Consider the following 20,706-nt stretch of genomic DNA (forward strand, 5'->3'; position numbering starts at 1 on the left):
CAGTGCAAAAGTAATTTCTTTTCCATAGCTTCAAATGATTCACACTAACATAATAAACCACCATCAGCTTTTCATGAGCTCATCCAGGTCTCTGGTCACAACCTCTCCCAGGACAGATAACTGAGGGCAGACAAACTTGGCTGTGGAAGCAAGTTCTGCTTTTATGAGCAGAGTTCTGATGTCTAGGAACTGCAGGAATTCTGACTATAATCAAATCCCTTGGTGAAAATACGACAATCCTCTCCCAATGCTGCTCCTCTGCCCAAACGCCCCCTTTCCCTTTGGGAATGAACATCAACTCTAAGGATAAAGTTAAACAGCCTACAACAGACCCACACTCTCCCCTCCTACCAACCCGATACTTTTCCGTATCAAAGCAACCTTTGCCTCTGCCTAAGGGAGCACCCGGGAAAAAGGCGCCCACAAGTAGGGGAGCTTATTTTTCAAGGAAGTGGAAGCGCTCAGGTTTTGTTAAGCAATCATAAAGCGTTGCATTCTTTTTTCCACTTAAATCTCATGTTGATTTCCAGCTCTGGCAGTGATATGTGTAAATCCACTTAAGTAATTATTCTGCTTTTTAAATTCCGGTTTTTAAAAAAGACACCTCTCTCTCATCTCACAAAAGACGTGAGCACGTTAAGTATCGTTTATTTTTCTTAACTTGCTGTGAGTTTCACAATAGACCGATTGTTTCCTAAAGAAAAATTCACAATCGCATAAATGCACTGTCCAGATTTAACTAACCAGCTGATAATGAAAAATTTAAGCGTTAACACGAAAATTAGACGCCTCATCGGGGGGCGGGGGGATTGAACTAGGGCGCCTGCCTGAGGTTTAAATATCTCAGCTTGAATGCCATGGAAACAAGAGGGAATTCCCAGTAGCCAGACAGCAAGAAGGCTTTTGTAAGACCCTCTCATTTTCAACGAATCCTAAGAAGGAAGAGGGGGGAAAACGCAACCATCAATTAAAAGTTGAAAATTAATTTCTAATTGGTTTAGAGTCCATAAGGGAGAGTCCGAAGCAGACACGAACAGTGTGGGCTGCTCTCAGGCTGGAGCAGTGCCGGGTTCGCCCCCGGAGTGAGGGGAAGGAGGGAAACGGGCAAAGGGGGTCAGAGACCGCGGCAAAGGAGAGGGAGACGCCGGCCAGGCGGCGGGAGGCGAGGGACGGACCCGCGAGCAGCCCGGGCCAGGCCGAGCCCCGCGCCCCCGCGCCCCGGCCCCCAGACAGGGAAGGGCCCGTACCTGTCCGACCGGCCGGGATGCGCCGCGGGGCCCGCGGGGCCCGCGCTGCCCGCCCCTCTCGCGGCGCCGCGTCCACCGCCCCCGAGCCAGGAAGCCGCTGCGGCCTGCGGCTTCCCGCCACCGCCGCCCGCTCCTTCCTCCAGGGACACGGCGAGCTGGCTGAAGGCGTAGAGGAGCGAGCAGAAGCCGCAGGCCAGGCACAGCACCACGACGCGCAGGTAGCGCCGCATCGCGCCGGCCCCGCGCCGCAGCCGCCACCGCCACCGCCGTTGCCGCCGCGCCCGCCCGGGCGAACTGGAGCCGAGGGAGCAGCACCACGGAGCCGCGGGCGCAACAAGTTCCTCCTCCGCGCGGCCTCCCGCTCGGCCCTCTTCCTCCTTCCCCTCCCGGCCCCGCCTCCCGGCCCCGCCCACCACCCTCGCCGGCGCGCAATCGCCCGGCCCCCGGCCCCTTCGGGGAGGGCGGGCGGCCCGCCCGACGCGCCGGCGCACTGAGCGCGGCAGGCGCTGAGGGCTCCGGTCTGCTGCCCCGGGGTCCTGGCGCAACGCGGACAGGGGACGGGCGACCCCCAAGCCCTCTGCTTCCAAGTGCAGGGGCGGGGTGCGGCGAAACGAGTGGGGTATTGGAGGCAGCTGACCTACATGCAAATTATGGTTCTTCCACACGGTCGTTTGGGACGTTGAGCGACCTAAATTCTTCGTCACTGAAATGGAGATGATATCCTCGTCGTAGGATGATTGTAAAGATTAAATTGCTTAACGCACGAAAAACGCCTGGCACTTAGAAGGCTCTTGGTCTTAATCACGTTTTTCAGCTCTAGCCTCCTCAGCAGGGACTTCCCCAGCCTCTTAGCCTGGTCTGTAATACAGTGTATGAGCCATTTTCACCCAGTCATCTAATTACCTCCTAACGCTGGTGAGCATGCATATCCTTGCTCCCAGCGAGGTTGTAAGCGCCTGTAAGGCTGAGCTTCCTCCCTTTTACGTTTTGTCCCTCCTCTGAACTCATCATTTGCACGTCCAAAACGAAGTTCTCCCTAGAGAGCTTCGTCTTTAGCTTTCCATTTATTTTTCCCTCTTCCTCAGCCGTATTTCCACTCCATTCATTTATTGAACATTTATCACTATGTGCCAAGCACAATGTGACTACCTTGGGTACAAAGACGCCGAGCTGGAGTATGGGGTTGGGCAATGGATACTTGCAAGTGCAATACAACCATACAGACATTAGGATGTAAGCCTGCAGAGGTGTGCGCACGCATACAAAGGAGCAATCAGTTGTACCTGCTGGCACGGTCAAGAGACACTTCATGCTGTTAAAGTCAAAACCAAACAGAGACCAGACTTGAAAATTCCCTGAGCAGACAAAACCAGTTAGTCAAACAAGCAAAGCTTACTTTAGCTTATTTTGCAGGGTAAGCGAGGTTAACTTGACCTCGGTCACCACTTCTTGCTTATGCATCTGAAAATCATGAGCAGGACTTAAATAGTTCCCCAAATTGACAGGAGGTAACCACTAACCAGTTCCCTTTCATTTAAGGAAATTCTAGGAGGGGTGGGTCGAAGTGAGTGAAGGGGGTCAACTGTAAAGTGATGGGTCAGCTGTATGGACGGGTCAACTAGACTTGTGTTGATCACGCTGCAGAGTATACAGTGTTGAATTACAATGCTGTACACTTGAAACTTACATAACAAGAATTTTTAAAAGAAAAAAAGCAGCTGAATACAGTATTTAATGTTTTAAGTTTACACTGTTTAAAAAAAAAGAAAAAGAATATTATGATATTTTAACCAATCACTGTCAAAAATACTCACTCACTGCCTTATAACAATATACCTCATTCCATATTTTGGTTTGAGTGATCCTGGTTTGCTATCTTTTTGGTGTGTGCACAATAAACCTTTACTAATAACTACTCCAGTGACTCATTGGTTTTGCTTCTGTTTTTTAATGAACTTTTGACCATAACAAAGTGGCCTGAGAGTCTTGGGTGGGGTAAGGGAAGTAATTCTAGGCTGAGGGATCAGTGAAACAGGCTCTTGTGTTTGGGGAACTGAGAGAATTTGATACCACCCGTTAAGTGAATGCAAGAGAGGATGATGGGCCATAAGGCGAGAGGTTGAAGGGGCCAGATACCTGAATGCCTTCTTAGTGCACCAAGGAGTGTGAACTTCATCCGGCAGACAACGGTGAACCACCCACCGAAGGGGTTTTAAATTAGGAAGTAACCTGATCACATCTCCCGTTTGGAGAGCAGATTCTGGGTGCGGTGTGGAGGCTGGGATAGACTGAGATAGGAGCCAGAAAGCAGCCACAGGGCGAAAAAGTGAGAGGAAGGAGGCTTTAAACACACACGCACACGCACACATATTTCATGGAGAGAAAACATATTAAACTGTTCAAATTGCACTGCGAACTTTGAAGAGTTTGCCACGAGAAACAAGGTGGGGGAATGCGGTGTAACTGGACCACGGGCAAGTCATGAATCGAATCTAAGCCTCAGTTTCTCCCCTATGCAGATTAAATTTCTTGCCTTACCTGACCAAAAAAAAAAAAAGAAAGAAAGAAAAGAAAATTAGCATGCTATCAAGATGTGTGAATAGAATGAAAACATACACTTATTCATTCAATAAACATTTATTGAATATATTCTACATGCCAGAGAAGGGGCTAGACTGTACTGTCCTCAAAGGGGAGACAGGCAAGTAAAAAGAATGGCAATATGAACTTAATCCTTCCACTACTACAGTTCTTAAAGAAATAAACTTAATGAGGTACAAAGATGGAAAATAAAAGCGTTTGTAAGAGTGGAAAATAGATTTTGAGAGCGAAAACCAAAGGACATGGTACCAAGAAACTGGAGTAAGAGCTCGTACTCAAATACATGTTTACTTTAAAGCGATGCTAACTACAATTGTTTCTATTTCAACGAACTAAATGTAATGAAAATAAAGAATAACTTAAGGACCCACAGATTGTTAAATCCTGGAATGGCAGCTTTCGTTTCTGCAATAATATATGGGAAGAGCACATCCAGAAGAATAATCATCCATTTACTTGACATCAGGGTTCTGGACCATATCATCCCTTTAGGTTCCTTTTAATCCTGTAATTAAAAAGGAAATTCTGTTGAAAAAGTATATAAAGCATTCCCCAAATAGAAAGGATTTTTGTATTACCCACACGCTGTTCGAACTGTTGTCTTGGACTATAAGGAGAGGTGTGCATACCCTTCTGATCACTTCCAGGATTCGCATATTACATTTTGATATTCCTAAAATATCATTATTGAAAATGATTTAAAATATTTTTATGTAATAATGGTCAGGCTTTTCTTTCATCTACTGTGTATGTACATATTCTTAAATCAATTTTTTCATCTCTAGACCACCCTCTTAATTCTCTAATGATAGTTTGGCTATATCCAAATTTTTAATCAATGTTGAGCTTCCCTTCAACCTGTCAAAAAGATAAATTTTGATAGACGAAAAGAAACATAAAGTTAGTAATATTTTGTTGTTGTTTAAATCATGGAGATAGAGACCTCCTCCATGATCTGGAAAACTCTCAGATACAAGATAATCCAATTCTTAACAGTCATATTCAAAGGACTGACTTTGATTTTTCATATCGCTCCTAGTACATGTTGGATATGTAACAGACATTCAATTAAGGAGTGTTTATTTTTTACATCTTTTCCAACTCACTCTAGAGCAAATTTAGGTCCTGCTCAGAATTTTCTTCCCACTTCTACCTTTTAGCACTTCTTTAAAAACAAACAACAACAACAACAACAAAAAGCCACAAGACATCCTATGAGGGAAAAGGTAAATTCTAAACCTTTTCAGAGTAAAGTTCAAGACTTTTTTTTAAATATAACTTCCACTTTATAAAGATCTTTGCATAATCTAATTTAATCTTTATAACAATTATACAAAGTAGATGTTTTATTCTTTTTAAAAAGGGAACCTGAAATTCAGAGACGTTTGCTAACCACGTGGCTAGTAATGAAGGTCCACAATTCAAATGGAAATCTTTGAGGATTCAAAGTGCATGTGCATGTTTGTTTTTTCTCTTATACCATGCTAGCTTAATATCAACAAATAAATGCTAAACTGAGTGATGCAAATTAAAAGTAAAAGCAGAAAGAAAAAAACATCAATGCTATATGAAAATCTCTTAGACTGGTCTTGGGGATTAAAGCAAATGAAATTTACAATCAGAGAAATACAAGTCAGATTAGCTGCAGAGCACAAAAAATCAGAAACAGACTAAAAGTGAAAATCTTTCCTCCAGTTGACCTACAGTGAAATTTCTCCTTTTTCCACAGTCCATTTCCTAAGGACCTTGTTGGGCTGGAGGAAAAAGTTGGAAAATTATGCTGTCAGCTGTAGCAAAAAGTACTTCATTTTAAGTTTTCATTCAGACTAGTAAATGTAGGGGAGGATAAAAGAGTAAAGTGATTTTCTTCATTCTCAGAAAAGTCAACTACAGGCCATAAGATTAGACAAAGTGGCAGTGGAAAAGTAATAAATGGGGACACCTTAACTCCTGTATGATCCCAGAATTCAGCTGGCATTTCCATCCACAAAGGAGGGAGAGTATGGAGAGGCAGCATGGGGAGGGAGGAGGAAGGAATATCCTGTGGACCATCCTTGTATTTCTCCCAGGTTCTAGCTTCAGGAACATTTTATTCCCATTAATACAACAGATTGTAATCTATTATTTAAAAAATTACTGTCAGTGGGGGGGAAGGTATAGCTCAGTGGTAGAGCACACGCCTCGCATGCATGAGGTCATAGGTTCGATCCCCCATACGTCAGTTAAATAAAAAATAACAGTAATAAATAAATAAACCTAATCCCCCCTACCCCCCCCCCCCCCGGCAAAATACTGTCAGTAAAATTAAAAGCCAGATCTGCAAGGAAATTTAGTCATGGAGAAAATTAGAACTAAAACATATATACCCAAGTTCTCCAAAACCTGACATCAGTCAAGGTCATGATTATAACAACATCGAGTAACAGATAAATCTCTGGACCCAGATTGCTCACAATTAAAAGATGAAAATAATTAAGAATTCTGGTACCATCACACTTCAGAAGTACAGTGCTTAGTGGAAAAACAAATTCAGAATTTGTGTTATCCATATTCCTTTCTATATAATTACATCCTAAACAGTCCCATATGTTATGTTTGATTTAAAAAAATATTTCTATAGTTTATTTTTAATAAAGTAAAAAAGATTATCTGTGTCTTTCTAATTAAGTTAAAGTGTCCCTTTATTTATCTTCTCCTATAGTGGGCACATCATAGGTTTTTATATTTTCTCTTATTAAAGATCAAAAACTACCTCTTGGGCCTAAGGCCAGATCACCGTGCTCTTTACTTCTGAAAATTGCCTACTTTCCTTTTTAATGCTTTCACTTCTATTTTGTCAACAGTTTTCTTCTCCCAAACTGGTTTTATGTGATATCCCAACTCTTCTCAATCTTGCCGACCCAAGAGTAAACACAGGCTAATTTTATCATCGCTATTATTATGAATTAAAAGAGGACAGTGACAATAATACACATGAAAAAGTCTAAATTAATAAATCTTGGTACCCAGTTTAGTTTCTGAATTCTCTTGTAGAAGTTAATGAACATATGAATATGAGATGGTACCTTTTATCCACATTCTCTACTTCCAGGCAAGTCAGCAGATCTAAACCTAGATGTAATTCAAAACCGGCCAAACGCGTGTATTATTTCCACTCCTCAGGAATTCCAGTTAGATCATTTAACTGGATTTGCCCCCAAAAGTTCACACTGGGGCTTATCTTCATACCTAAAATAAAGCAGTTTTTTTGAAGTATTACTGTTTAGCCTTATTTACAAAGAGATTTGAGGAACTTTATAAGAACACAAGGGGAATGGTAAGTAGACAAAAATTGGAATCTAGCAGAATAGAGCTAGATCAAGAATAAGTTAGAATATAGGTGATTGGGTTCTGCATAATTATTACAAGTAATAGTCTGAGATTTCTTACAACTAAAGCAAAACCTGAGGGTGATCAATGATTTGCATTGTTCCTAAGAAAAAGGTAAATTGATTTCTCAGGTGAAGTAAAGCTTTTCCTGAAGCTTTATTTATTCCTGAATAAAATTTCTCATTTGGATTCTGAGTGACATAAAGTTTTCTCAGTATCCTCACTGAAAGACAATAGCAAACCTTATTCAGCTGTCTTATTGATTTTTAAAAATTAGTATCAAAAAATGATCATCTCACATTACATGACTTAAAAGTCTTAAATTTTCGAAAATTCAAGCTGGAGTAATGAAATGGTAGCTAGCTAAAGCTACTGGTGACACTTATCATCAGCTGTAACTATCAGAATGAGATCCTAACATCTTTAGTGGGGACTTAGGGTGGATACTCAGGCCAAGCTGAATTTACTAGGGGGAAAAAAGGAAAAAAAAAAAAAAAAAAAAAAGGGAGGCGTGCCAAGCCCTGACTCTTCTCTGTTAATTCTCTGTATGTTTCTTTTTTTGAGTAGGGGGGTATTAGGTTTATTTATTTTTTAGTGGAGGTACTGGGGATTGAACCCAGGACCTCGTGCATGCTAAGCACATGCTCTACCACTGAGCTATACCCTTTCCAGCTCTGTTTTTATTAATTCTTGCAGTAATTGCTTTACAATTATTTATTTACAAATCTCTCCTCCAAGATGTGATCTCCACATCTTTGTCCTCTTTATAACCAGCCCCGAAGACCAGTGCCTATCACGCAAAACATGTTCTGTAAATGTTCACGGACTTGAATACTGACGTAAAGAAAATCTAGATGAGGAATTACTGAAAAGCATTACGGCAGTAAAATCATTAGTACAGTATACAGCTCCTACTGATGACGGGGCAGGGAGAGAAACCACCACCCCGAAACAATTCAGAACACGAAACGTATCAGAGAACTGAAAGTTTTCAGAGCTCTACCTAATTTTTCTATGGAAGTACCTGGTCTTATCATGGCATTTCATACGCTCCAGAACTGGCCCATTCCATAAAGGCAGGAGTCTCTGCACGGGCTGCTTACAAAGCCACACTGAAAGCATGACATTTACTGGGATAGCGGGGATGTGCATTCAGGAAGGTAAAGTGTTCATATAATTCGAGGTAAATCTGACAACTTCTTAAAATGAACTGGTTTTGAAGAAAGTTGCTCTACAGCTGTTACACATACAGCTGCCTTAGCCGTCTGCTAACCACGACTGAAACCTTAATGACTGAGACATTGTGGACTCATCGTAGCTTGTTTTAAAAACTCTCGAGAGACAGTATTATATGTTCTATTTGTTTTCTCCCCCTCCTTAGTAGATTTTCTACTGTCATCCAGATTGTATCCCAATCCCCGGCTTTCTAATTTCTGCCAGTATTTTTGCTTTGTTTCCCCTGCCTCCTCCCACATTTTGCTCCATTTTTATCCCTCCTTGCCTTTGCTATTATGGGCGCTCACTTTTCATCACCCTCAATACCCAGGGAGGCGGTCTTTTCCTTCTGCCTTCACAAAATGATCAGTCACATCCTGTACTTAGTAACCTCCGTTGTCTCTTGATCCTGCCCAACTAGTTTTGTCACTGATGACTTCTACACTTCAATTTTTCTAATTTTGGTTGTTTCAGACAACTGGAGGTGCCAGCGGTTGAAGAGGTGGGCCAGTGCTAATAAGTCGAAGTAATACTTCTTACACACACACTCACTTTTCTGTTTTCACTTAGGTTTCAAAATACAGTACAGAAATTTCTATCAATGGCCCAGGTCTTTAAAAGATTCTGGAAAAGAGATTTTGCAGACCAAGAAATGAAGTAAGATAAGGGTTTCAGTGGAAACTATTCTAGACCACTTAGCATGAATGCATATAATATGAAGAAACTACATTCTTTCCAGGCAATAAGGATTTTTGTCTAATAGGAAGGCAATAAATATGTTATCAACTTAGAAAAGCTGAGATTTTCCTTCCTTTTAAATGTTTTCACTTTATCTGCTATATCACTATAATTTTTGGAAAGCATTTAATAAAAATAAAACCTTTAAGTTATTAAGTCAACTATTTCTATTGTGTAATACAAAGTTTTAAGAACATGTATTCTTGTATGCCTCAAATTATATTTTTCACTCTTACTTATATCAAAATAAGGTAACAAACTCTGAAAAACATCCAAATTCTTTTTGAGCAGAATTTGACTAAAAGAACCCACTGTTAAAAAACAGGGTAAACAGATGAAACAGAGCTAAAAACGTACTTTAAGCCCAGGCTCTGAATCTTTCTGCATATTTTAACATTAGGTGTATTTACGGGAGTTGGGTCTGTTTCCTGGTTTGGAAATGTATTTGAGGTAGGGTGAAATGAATGCAAGTAAAGATAATTGTGACTGATGAAAGGAAAACAAAATTTCAAAGCAGCCAACTCAGCTCATTTCTCCTGTCTCATAATGCATACCATCAGGTTCCTTAATTACAGGAAGATGGCTGGTCTGGGATCAGAGCAAACATCTGATATAGAAAATTCAGTGTAACGCAATTCCTTTTGATCATCCAAGAGGGCATGGAAATGATTTTATGTTTTTGTAATGGGATTTTACCTATAAAGATATTTACTAAGCACTGCGTATGTGTCAGGTAACTGTAGGAATTTTACATGGATTGACATTTAATCCTCCCCGCAACCCTATGAGTTAGATATGATTATCATTATCCCTGTTTAATAGATGGGAAGTGACCCTGAGTGATTCACTCAGGCCCACTTAGGTTCTACAACAGGGATTCAAATGCCAGACACCAGTGAGCACTTTTAATTTCCATGCTATACTGTCTCCCCACCTACACAGAAAGAGGACTATGGCCCGATCAGGTAAATTCCCATCTTCTGTCAGATTTTCTCTCCTGCGGTCCTTTTAAAACACATCCTGAAAGTATCTGGTCATCATCAGAAGACCCAGTACCTCCAAAGAGTGGTTTTGACTTATATATTAGAATTTCTTTCCTATTACAGTTATACTTGTAATTTTACTATGACTAAAAATGAACATATATATATATATATATATATATATATACAAACATTTGAAACATGTGAAAAAGAGTAAGACAAAAAAATTCATATTTTGAAAGAACATACCAATGGTTTGGGGTTCCACTGAGAGTATCTTCAAAACAAATAAATTTTCATTTAACAACACTAAAGAATGAGGTATATAAATGTTTTAATCACAGACTTTTACTGTATGCAATTAACTGTATTTCACAACTTGCATCTTACAAAAAAGACAGTACCATTGTGCCTTAAAAAGTACTGCAGTTAAACAGAAAATTACATTACCACGTGAAACCACCAAATATCACAACTGTCAGGGTCTACAGTTTTCTTTCTCTCTTCAAATGCTATCATGATGTTTTTATGTGATATTTTGCATTCAAGTTACGATTTAAAGTTCATTTATAGCTCAGCAGTCTCCCATAGGTGAATATATATTAAGCAAATGGCTAAGAGAAAGCAGGAGACCCCAGGAGAATTTAAGAAGTACTGTGTGGTTTCTAACTTGGATTTTTAAATACAACATAAAACACTTTTACTAGTTGTAAACAAAAATGCAACATCTGTAGTCATAAAAATATTTTATTGGTAATTTTACATAATAGTAAGTGGGGGCTGTAAATACTTTTAAAATTTCAGAATATTGATAAATGCATAAACTGGCAATTGTTTCTGAAAATAGGGCACTATGATTTTTGTAAGAATTGTTATATTTAATAAGAGGCCAATTAAACTGATTTAGGATTAGTTATTTCCCAGTTCTGTGCAATAGTTCCCATTTCTGTATTAATTAGATACATGCTTCTATGACCCTGGATAAGTCTGGGACAAGGAAATAGCGATAAAACTATTAAGTTAAAGCTTTTCCAAAGTTGCAGCTTTTAAAATGCGGCAGGTTTCTTTTCTCTTCTGTTTTTGCCAAATATTTATAATTACTTGAATTTTAATGTTCTATATAATACAGAAAATACCAGTGTTCAATGACAATAGCACTAAACTTGAATTAGAAAACTAAATAATCAGTTTTATTGTTTACTAGTTCGCTAGTAAACATTACAATAAATGAATATTTTGAAAGATAGGCAAAAAAAAAAAAAAAAAAAAACCCTGAAAGAAGAGATAAAACCAAAAACGTAATTCAGGAACAATAATTTAGTAAAACATGTCAAAAGCATTGGCAACGGTTCATACAAATTCTTTATTTAATAACAATTTTCCTATTTGACCACACCAAGTACCAGCAGGTGTATTTAAGAGGACGAGCATCAAAAAAATCCTGTCGCAGCCGTAGCTGATTAGGCTGATCTCTGACTTGTATACATATAGCTATTGTTTCACAACTCTCAAATAATACATATTTAGGCAGCTTGCACTATGTTATAAAAATTTAAATTCGTTACATGCCAATAGTAGAGATTTCAAGAATTATGTGTTAGAATTCACTAAACTAAAAGTGAAAATAGACTTACCAATAACACTGCATAATGAATAATTCAACCACATTTTCATGGCACCTTTAACGGTGGAGACCAAAATGTTAAGTCCGGAAACGTTTGGTAGGCATAGATTGCAATAAAATCTAACAAATTCTAACAAATTTCTATGTAAAACGCAAATTATGGATTGTGCACGAGTATGTTTGTCATGAAAATGTGGTACTTCTTGGCATAATCTGTGTATTTGCATGGTATGACAAGTGACTAAGAAACTGGAGAAAATAAACTTTAATGAGATTCTCCATTCAGTGATGAGGCTTCTCCTCTGGGGGAAGATGACCTGGACATGCCCCGCTCTGTGTTGTCAGAGCTGGAGCCACTCTGACTGTGCTGGTCTGCAGAAGCAGCACTACATGCAGGCGGTGACTTGGTTTTCTCCTTAAAGTCTGTAATAATGACTGTCAGGTCTCCAACGGTAACTTCCAAGTGTTGAGCACTACTCCGATCCACATTTTTCAATCTTGGCCTAAACACAGAAGACGATAAAAATTTAAGCTAGCTTTTCTCTCTACCCACTTTCTGAACATGAGATGCATAATGAATTAGGTAAAAATGGCAAAATGAAGACATCTATCTTCAAAGCTCTCTATTCATGTGTAACTAGCCACAAAAATATGATTAAATGTTTGAAATCATCAACATTAATCAAACCAGTCATTCATGCATCTTTCTCACCATGGCAAAAAAAAACTGGGAGTAATGATCTCCTAATTGTGCTTTTGTAGCTTTATCATAATTTTGTAGGCAGCTTACCAATTGTATTAAAACAAATGCTTCAAAACAGCAGTGGCATAGCTGCCCACAGAAGCAGCTGGTAACAGCTAAGGCTGAGTTATATGCAGGGCTGTGACTCCATTGATGTGCACTTATGATAAGGGCATCACGACTGTCTGATCTGCCCGGAACCAGGACCATTTTGATAGGTCAAAAAAAGCTCATGCAAATACCTGTTCAGTAGTGTGAAAATCACTCTGAGCTTTTCACTCTGAGTTAAAAAGAAATAGTTCAAACACAAATGTCTTTTAATCTAGTTAAAAAAAACAAAAGCAAGCAAGCAAGCATCCTCACATTTAAACTTATATTTGTGGCCTTTGTGTTTAATTTCTAATATAGCTTCAACTCAGAAAAACACTTTCATGATACCTTACAGTAAAGGAGATGAAATCTGCTATTTCTGCTTTATATACTACTTTATATATCAATGTTTAAAGACAATATTAAATGGTTAATTTTTTTATTCCAAAAGTGCAGGCACAACACTCTTCAGATTTACCTGGTTTTCTTATGACTGTTCTTTTTGCTAGTTGTTTCCTTTTCACTTTTTTCTTTTTCTACTTTATCTTTTTTCTCTTTCTTTGACTGTGTAGGGGGCACAAACTGCTGCGTAACCTGCTGTGCAACCAACTGGGAGACAGGTCGAGGCTTCCTGTGTGCATGTTAAAAAGAAAGTTGTTTTTATTACTATAATTTAAGAATATATGTTCTTTATGAGAGAATAGCTCAAATTATGAACTAGACATATGATTTCTGCACATAAAAATTTCTCAAATGTAAGGTAATTCAGGGGTGTGATTTAACACATACATTATTGTCTTCCTATCCAACAAAAATAGAACTATAATAACAGTTATAGTCCAAGAGATACAGTCAAACCATTAAAATGTAACTGTTACATAAATCGACATGAAAATTATTAAAAATGTATATCAAACTGTGCTCATGGGGAAGCACCCTTATAAGCATGAAGTTTTTAAATTAAACTTGAAAATTTACACTGAAGTAACATTTAAATTTATCCCTCCTCCCTCAGAGAAGGAAATATCTCACCATCTGTGACAATGGCTCTTTGTTCCTTCCTTTAAAATCTTTGATTTATTCATTTAATAAATATGAGTGTCAAAATTTCTCACTCCTTATTGTTCAAATCCTTGAGGTTCCTTATGTAACCAGCCACAGTTTTACTACGCTTTTTTGACCCTGGACCTCTGCTCAGTCCTTTGAGACTTGCCTATTTACTCACTCATTCAAAAAATATTTATTGGGAACCTACTGCAGAATTGCACTGAGATGTCTGAGGTGCTGCCTGGCTTCACCCTCTGGGGCTGGTACAAGCTGTCACTACTGGTCCAGGGTCCAGGACCCCTCCAGCTTTACAGCAGAACTTGGGCAGCTGAAGTCAAGATTCAAACTATTTTAAGTCTGTAAATTCTTAAAATGATAGCAAGGAAAACTGAGGATGCAAAACAAGTGGGAGGGGAAAAGCAAGGGAGAATAAGATAAAAATACAGTTTAACAGATGGTCTACAAACAACAGTAACCTATTGCCTGGAAAATCCTGACCCTATTTTGGTCAGTAGAGTTATTAAAAAAAAATTTTTTTTTTCTCCTCTCGAGTAAGACAAAAGAGAAACCAAAGAGAAAATACTGCACAATCTATGATTCAAAGCTGCAAGGAGGAAATCCTTTGAAGGAGGAAATAGGAAACACATTATATAAAACAGATCTCAACTGATAGGATAGTGAATTTTTTTTAGAGCCTACAGAGTCTGATTTCCAGGAAAGACATCCAACACACAATTTAAAAAGCAGGACTGACACGGACAGCAGGGTTAATGATGCAGATTAGTAAGAGTTACATAAATGAAAGTGATACTGAAAGCATGGTAATTAATGGCTGAAGTTGTTAAAGAAATAAACAAAAAAAAAGGATTAAAGCAGTGGTTCTCAAACTTAAGGACACCAGGATCACAGGGAAGACTTGCTTATTTGCTTGCTTAGCCCTGCTCCCAGTGTTCTGACTCAGCAGGCCTCAGGCTAGTGCCCAGAATCTGCATTTCTACATGGCTCCAGGTTATGCCGATGCCTGCGGGCTAGCCACTACACTTAGCAAAGAAGCCTGAAGAAGAGCAGTATCTTGTTACTACTATGGCATAGAGTTTGAGATGGCAAGCGGGGAGCGGCAGAGAAGGAAAAAAACCAAGGCCGGACAGACAGGAAGGAACCCGATAATGAAAAGCTGAAGGAGTCTGATTTACCCTTTAAAGATGGGAGAGCACTGAAGAAATTCAAACTTGAATCTCACAAAGATTACTGGCAGCAATCTGGAGGGAAATGTTATTTTAATAAGATCTAGCAAAAATTAAAATGGCTTGAACTAAAAGAAAACAGCAGTGGGGTTATTTAAAGACAGGCCGAAGAAGCAGAATCACAGGCACACGGTGACTAATGAGATGTGCCTTTCTCACTTCTCAACCAACAAATATTCCTTTAGCAAAAACATACAGAAATTCTTGTCTCATGTAACCAACATGCTGTGGATGAAATTAAACAAACAAAAAAAAGTCTTAGATGTTGATAAATGCTCTGGAAAAAAATAAAGTAAGGAACACACGGAGTGTTAAGAAAAGAAGCTGCAATTTTAATTTTACTGTGTGTTTCCTCTTTTTGGACAGAAACTCCACAAGGAAAGGGCTCATATCAGTTTTATACACCACTGAATAACTCGTACCTAGAACAGTACTGAAAGAATACCAGATACTTAATACTTGTTGAAAAGTGAATGAATGGTAAAATAAGGTTTAATGAAGAAGGAAGATGTTTTTTAAGAAGAGGAATACTGTGTAATAATCTATAATGGAAAAGAATCTGACAAGGAATAGATACATGTATGTGTGTATATATCTGCTGGAATACCTGAAACTAACACAACATTGTAAATCAACAATAATTCAATTAAAAAGAAAAGAAAAGGAATACTGTCTCCAAGCTTACTCACTGGCCAGGATCAACCACTCATTGCACAGAAGTAAACAAACAGTGAAAAGCAAGAGAAGCAAGAATTAATTTCTCTTTTAATTTTGCTGGAATATGGAAGGAGAAAGACAGCTCAGAGGTGTGGTAAAGTGAGAAAAGATGTGTTTCGACTAGGGCCTAGTAGACAGTGAGTCACCCAAAACTGAGAGTCACTCCAAGGTATACGATGCAATCGAGATGCAGTCGTCATTTGTCTCTCAAGGAATTATGGGGCTCCGAATCTCTTCTTGCCATAACAAATGAAGGTTTGACAACTTCTTTTATTATGTCTTGTACTGTTGCTCCCTTCATCCCAAAATTTAATGCAAAATGAATTTACAAAAGTGCCAATTAAAGTGAATTATAATAAAATTGTAAATATTAAAATAAATTTACATTCTAGAGTAGAAATCCAGAAGTTTCACTGATCAATAAATTGAGTTACTTAGAAGCCATCATTACTAACGTAAGATACGTAATTTATTTATATTCTCTTTAGTGGTGCCTTTAAGTAAAACTGAATGTTACTCTAGGTTTTTCTGGATTCATTAATGATCTCAGTACCCAATACTGTTTTTCCCGTAATGTGTAAATATCTCAATCATGAAATCTTTGATCATGAAGATTTTCAGGAATTTAACTATTATGTTGTGATTAGTTTTTATAACATTAAAACAGTAAGAGTTTTTATAACATTATCAGTCACTCCCCTACCCCCCCAGCGCTTGTCTCCAAGTTGGAACCCACTGATCACATGACACAGCTCCTGAGTACCTCACTCCAGCTTTTATGTGCGCAAAGGATAACCCTAATCCCCCAGCTTCATGCATCCTACAGTACAATTGCTCCCAAAGTCTTTTTCATATTTAACAAGTTTTCTCTCTCTAGAATCCTCTTGGATTCATTATCACTGTTTATATGGCCCATCAATCTGAAAACGAAACCCTATCAGTAGAGCATGATTTGCTTCATAAAACCATGGGGTAGAGTTAAATAACTTAACATTTTTAAGCAAGTTATGTATCTAGAGTTCTTCTAAGTGGTAAGAATAAATTCTCAGTGGTAAGAATAAAATACTCTTTATTGAGTATTTTAATAAAGGCATACTCTCCTACAAGGTAAAAAGGTAAAAATTACACAGAAATAACAATTAGTTGGATGCGCCAGATGAGAGACTGGAAATCAGGAGACAAGCTGGAAGACCACCACATCAAACTAGAAATGATGGTGCTGGTCATGCTGGGTTTGTAGATTTTATAAAATATAAGCAAAGGTGTCCTTAGGGCAAGTGGAAATGTGGGACTAGTGTTCTGACAAGCAACTATGTAATTTCCGTACCATTGTTTGTTGCTGATTTTGTTAGTTTTTAATCAGCAACAGGTTTTCTATAGTGGTTCTTTTCTGCCTTAAGAAAAATGTTATTTATTTTTGTTCTTCAGTAGTTAAATCTTTCCCTCTCTTTTTATCCTAGATTTTCCTAAATGTGTACTAATTCATTCTTCTATTCTTATCTTAATTAGATGGTTTATTTTCACTTAAGATTATGACTTTGCTCCTCAGTTCTAGGATTATTTGATCTGGTACAACTTTGGGAGACAAGATACACAAAGTACAAATGTATGTACACATAAGCTCACATGTACCTGAGCTTAATTACTGAACATGAAGTTCTCTGCTGCTCTCTAGGGGTCTGAGTGAGTTTTAAAGGTACTTCCCTGAAGGTGGGGAGGACCACAGCTTATGATGATCTTTTCACTCTACCTAAGTGACTCATCTTCACCGCGCTCGATTGAAAAGAAAGCCCTCCTTTCTCCAGGGATCTTACAGAGGTTTAGCTTGATCCCTCCTCTACTTAATGAGGAGAGTCTGGAGGAGAGTAGGGACATTTTGAGCTGGGAGATAGTTAACTTAGAATATAAGGGGCAGTACATTATTTATAAGGTATGCCTTTTTTGTGTATATATATTTTTATTGAAGTATAGTCAGTTTGCAATGCTGTGTCAATTTCTGGTGTACAGCATCATGCTTTAGTCATACATGAAACATATAATTGTTTTCATTTAGGTATGCCTTTGATGTTCAGTGATTTATCATTCACGGTTTTGACAACACACCTATAGCACTAAATATTCTGTGACAAGGAGGACAAAAGGTCATCCAAGTTAGTGAAGTAAGGGCTGCCCAGACATACCCCAGTTGTACTCCACTGTCATCTAAATTTATGCACATATGTCACAATTAGCTGTAACTTGTGAAATATGGCATTCCAAAATCTGGGGGTCCCTGTGTGTCCTTATGTATCCTTCATAAATAGTTCAAACAGACTAAGTTTGGCAGGTCTGTTGACTTCCTATAACATAAAAACAAGAACATTTCAGCAGCCATTTATGGATAGCTACCATTCATCAGAACAAAGTATTTTTGGGAGCTGTCTGACCTTTCATGTGGGTAAAAGGCTGGTTAATGTTGACTTGATATATGCCGTTTCTAACTGTGCATCTGCCCTCCTCCCCAGCCATCCTGCAACAAAAACTGTATGTGTTAACTATTATAAGAAAAATGTTTTAAGCTTGATTAACCTCATCACAATTTAGCTTGTCAAGTTGCATAGGCAAAAGAAAAAAAAAAGATAAAATAATTACTGATTCTTTCCTAAAGGAGGCAACATTATATGCTCAGAAAGAAGTAATCTGCTTCACGACACTAAAATATATAGTAAATTGAAGCATATAGTACATCTCAATGAGTAAAAATGGCTGAACTAAATCCAAACCTGTTGTGAGTCTATTGATACACTGCTAACAAAAGCTCTAACCAAGTAAGATTTACATAAGCAGCCACCCTGTCTGACAAGTGACACACGTGCGATTCACCATGAACAAGACAGACCCAGTCTGCGCCCTCATGGAGTTTGCTTAGCGGATGAGACAGAAGCCACATACAAGTAAGCTAACTAAATAAATTTTGTCAAAAGCACTAAGAAGGAAAAAAATGGTATGCTGATTTAAAAAAAAAAAACAGAGGACCTACTACGAATAGGGTGGAAAGAACTTTAGCTCATGGCTAAACCTTCAGTACACCAGGAAAAGTAGCCACCATCATGGACCACTCCCCTGCTTTTAAGTCATTTTACAAATAATTTACAGAAGTAAGAAATAAAGGAACAGTGAGTATAAAAAGTTTGAGTAAGACTTTAAAACATAGTAAACCCTAATTTTTATTCCGTATTATAACTTGGCTCTGAAGGTATATAGACCTGAAATAGGCAAAGTTTTTTTAATGTAACTAATTCCTCATCAGCTGTTAGGCCTAATCCTGGGAACATTTCTATCTTGTAAACACTGATTCCTGATTTCAAATATATCTCTAAACAGACTTTGGCTTATCTTTACTTCCACTTCTTGCACCTGCATTGTCAAAACACTTTACTTTGGAAACCTTGATGGCTCATAATTTTTTGAAGGGAGGACAGCCATTTTCTTTGTTCCAAAATTATCACAGTCATTTCTAGATTAGGTACACATTCCCACCCTTCAGAATCTGTCCTCCTGTGAATCACATCGAGTAAGTTTTGGTGAGTGAATACCATTACATGTCCTATAGCAAAACAAGATGGTTCTGGTTCACTGTTCCAAAATACTGCATGATAAAGTCCTTTCTTTTGTATGACGATTCATGTGAGAAACAGTATTTCCTTTTTGTCCTTAAAAATGTATAGTTCTTGTGATGATTCCTGAGTATGTGAAAAACTCATCCGGGACACTGTCACTAGAAGACTCACAGTCAGAGCGCTCTAGCAGCATGCAGCCCACGCAAGGTTAAGAAGCATGAAGGGATGTCAGCTACTCCACGTGAAGTACCTGGGTTTGTCCTCCCCAGGCTCTCCGAGGAGCCTGCTCTGCCACCTGGCCGGCTCAGTGTACCTTCCTTTCCCAGGCTGTCTGACGTAGATCTTATCTGACATATCAGTTTCTGAGATTTTGCAATGAAGAATCGGAAGGAAAGGAAGATAGAAGGAAACTGCTAAAAGATTTGTTGTGGGGGTTGGAGAGGTTTTGAGGAGTGTAGCTTGGGAACAAAATTACTGCATAAGGGCAGAGGTGGGAGAGGGAAATTGATGACTAAAAAATGTTGCTAGGGCTATGTGTCTTTTTTCACTGTCTTTGAGCAATACAAGTAAAGGATTTGCTACTTTATTTTGAAATTTTAAAAGAAAAAGTGAATTAATCTGCAAAATAAATTGATGAACTTCAGTGGTCGTCTTCTTTCTGTGCATGTTAATATCTGGTGTGTAGAGCACATTTATATAACTGGTTATTTAGTACCTTAAAAAGAAACGTCTACCAAATATTTGTGGAACCCCTGCAGCAGCTCTGCAGAATCCTGGTCTTCTACATTCTCCCTGTATGTCCCCACTAACTGGACTCTAACCCCTACATGGGAAAAAATCATACCTTGCCTATCTTTGTATCCTAAACACTTTGTGCAGTGGATCTTACATCAGATAACAATCATTATAAGTAACAGTTAAATATGATGCATAAATACAACTATTAATCAATTGTGTAAACACTGATTTAACTAGGTCCCAACTTCCAAGGATTCACTTTCTTGAAAAATCTGCTCGTGTCATCTTGCTTTTGAGTCACTTACTTCCTTTTTCATGAAACTGGAATGGTTTAATGTCTGTCTGCTTTCCATAACAACTGATTACAAAATCAAAGGATAAAAGAGTCCTTTCTAAGAGGTTTTCCTCACCTTCAAACAATGAAGTCATCCACCCTAACGCCAGCACTATTTTACGCACCAGCAAACCTCAAATGTTACGTATACTAATGAGAGTCAAGTGTTTTTTGTTACTGTTTTTGCAGTAGAATCACCACGCTAACAAAGTCCTACAAACCTCCATCTATAAAACTGAAAACAAACTAACTTCTCCTGGGGTTCACGTGGAGACACTGAGCCCCCACCTGCTCGGCACCCATCCTTCCCTGAGGTGTGGCCGGGGAGGAAATGATTCGAAAAGCTTTAAGTCAAGGTTTTCACACTATACCAGTTCAACTTACACCTCAGGTTCAATGTCCTCTTCCCTGTCACTTG

The 20,706-nt window shown here is 38.6% G+C and overlaps 2 protein-coding genes and 1 long non-coding RNA gene across 9 annotated transcripts in view; all 3 read right to left on the minus strand.

Annotated features, from left to right (window-relative positions):
* GXYLT1 (glucoside xylosyltransferase 1) overlaps positions 1-1,629 on the minus strand; it is a 96,154-nt gene extending 94,525 nt beyond the window's left edge. Inside the window, exon 1 of one of the 5 annotated variants that reach the window (XM_064491777.1) lies at positions 1,248-1,629. In XM_064491777.1, coding sequence (XP_064347847.1) covers positions 1,248-1,477 — 230 coding nt within the window. In that variant the 5' untranslated portion in view covers positions 1,478-1,629. The remainder of the gene's footprint in view (positions 1-1,247) is intronic. The other 4 variants (XM_064491778.1, XM_031462742.2, XM_064491779.1 and 1 more) reach the window with 4 other exon arrangements.
* A 2,236-nt stretch (positions 1,630-3,865) lies between these two features.
* On the minus strand, positions 3,866-9,234 carry LOC116156372 (uncharacterized). The gene is made up of 2 exons (XR_004140135.2): positions 6,914-9,234; positions 3,866-4,353 (listed from the first exon to the last, which is right to left on the minus strand). It is a non-coding gene; the product is annotated as an uncharacterized LOC116156372 (long non-coding RNA).
* A 1,648-nt stretch (positions 9,235-10,882) lies between these two features.
* YAF2 (YY1 associated factor 2) overlaps positions 10,883-20,706 on the minus strand; it is a 67,068-nt gene continuing 57,244 nt past the window's right edge. For 2 of the 3 annotated variants that reach the window (XM_031462740.2, XM_031462741.2), the window contains 2 exons: positions 13,088-13,240; positions 10,883-12,280 (listed from right to left, as the gene is read on the minus strand). In XM_031462740.2, coding sequence (XP_031318600.1) covers positions 12,043-12,280; positions 13,088-13,240 — 391 coding nt within the window. In that variant the 3' untranslated portion in view covers positions 10,883-12,042. Of the gene's footprint in view, positions 12,281-13,087; positions 13,241-20,706 lie in introns of those variants that run through there. The other variant, XR_004140133.2, reaches the window with a different exon arrangement.

The sequence above is a fragment of the Camelus dromedarius genome, chromosome 11, assembly GCF_036321535.1.
Source record: "Camelus dromedarius isolate mCamDro1 chromosome 11, mCamDro1.pat, whole genome shotgun sequence".
In the NCBI taxonomy this organism is placed as follows: Eukaryota; Metazoa; Chordata; class Mammalia; order Artiodactyla; family Camelidae; genus Camelus; species Camelus dromedarius.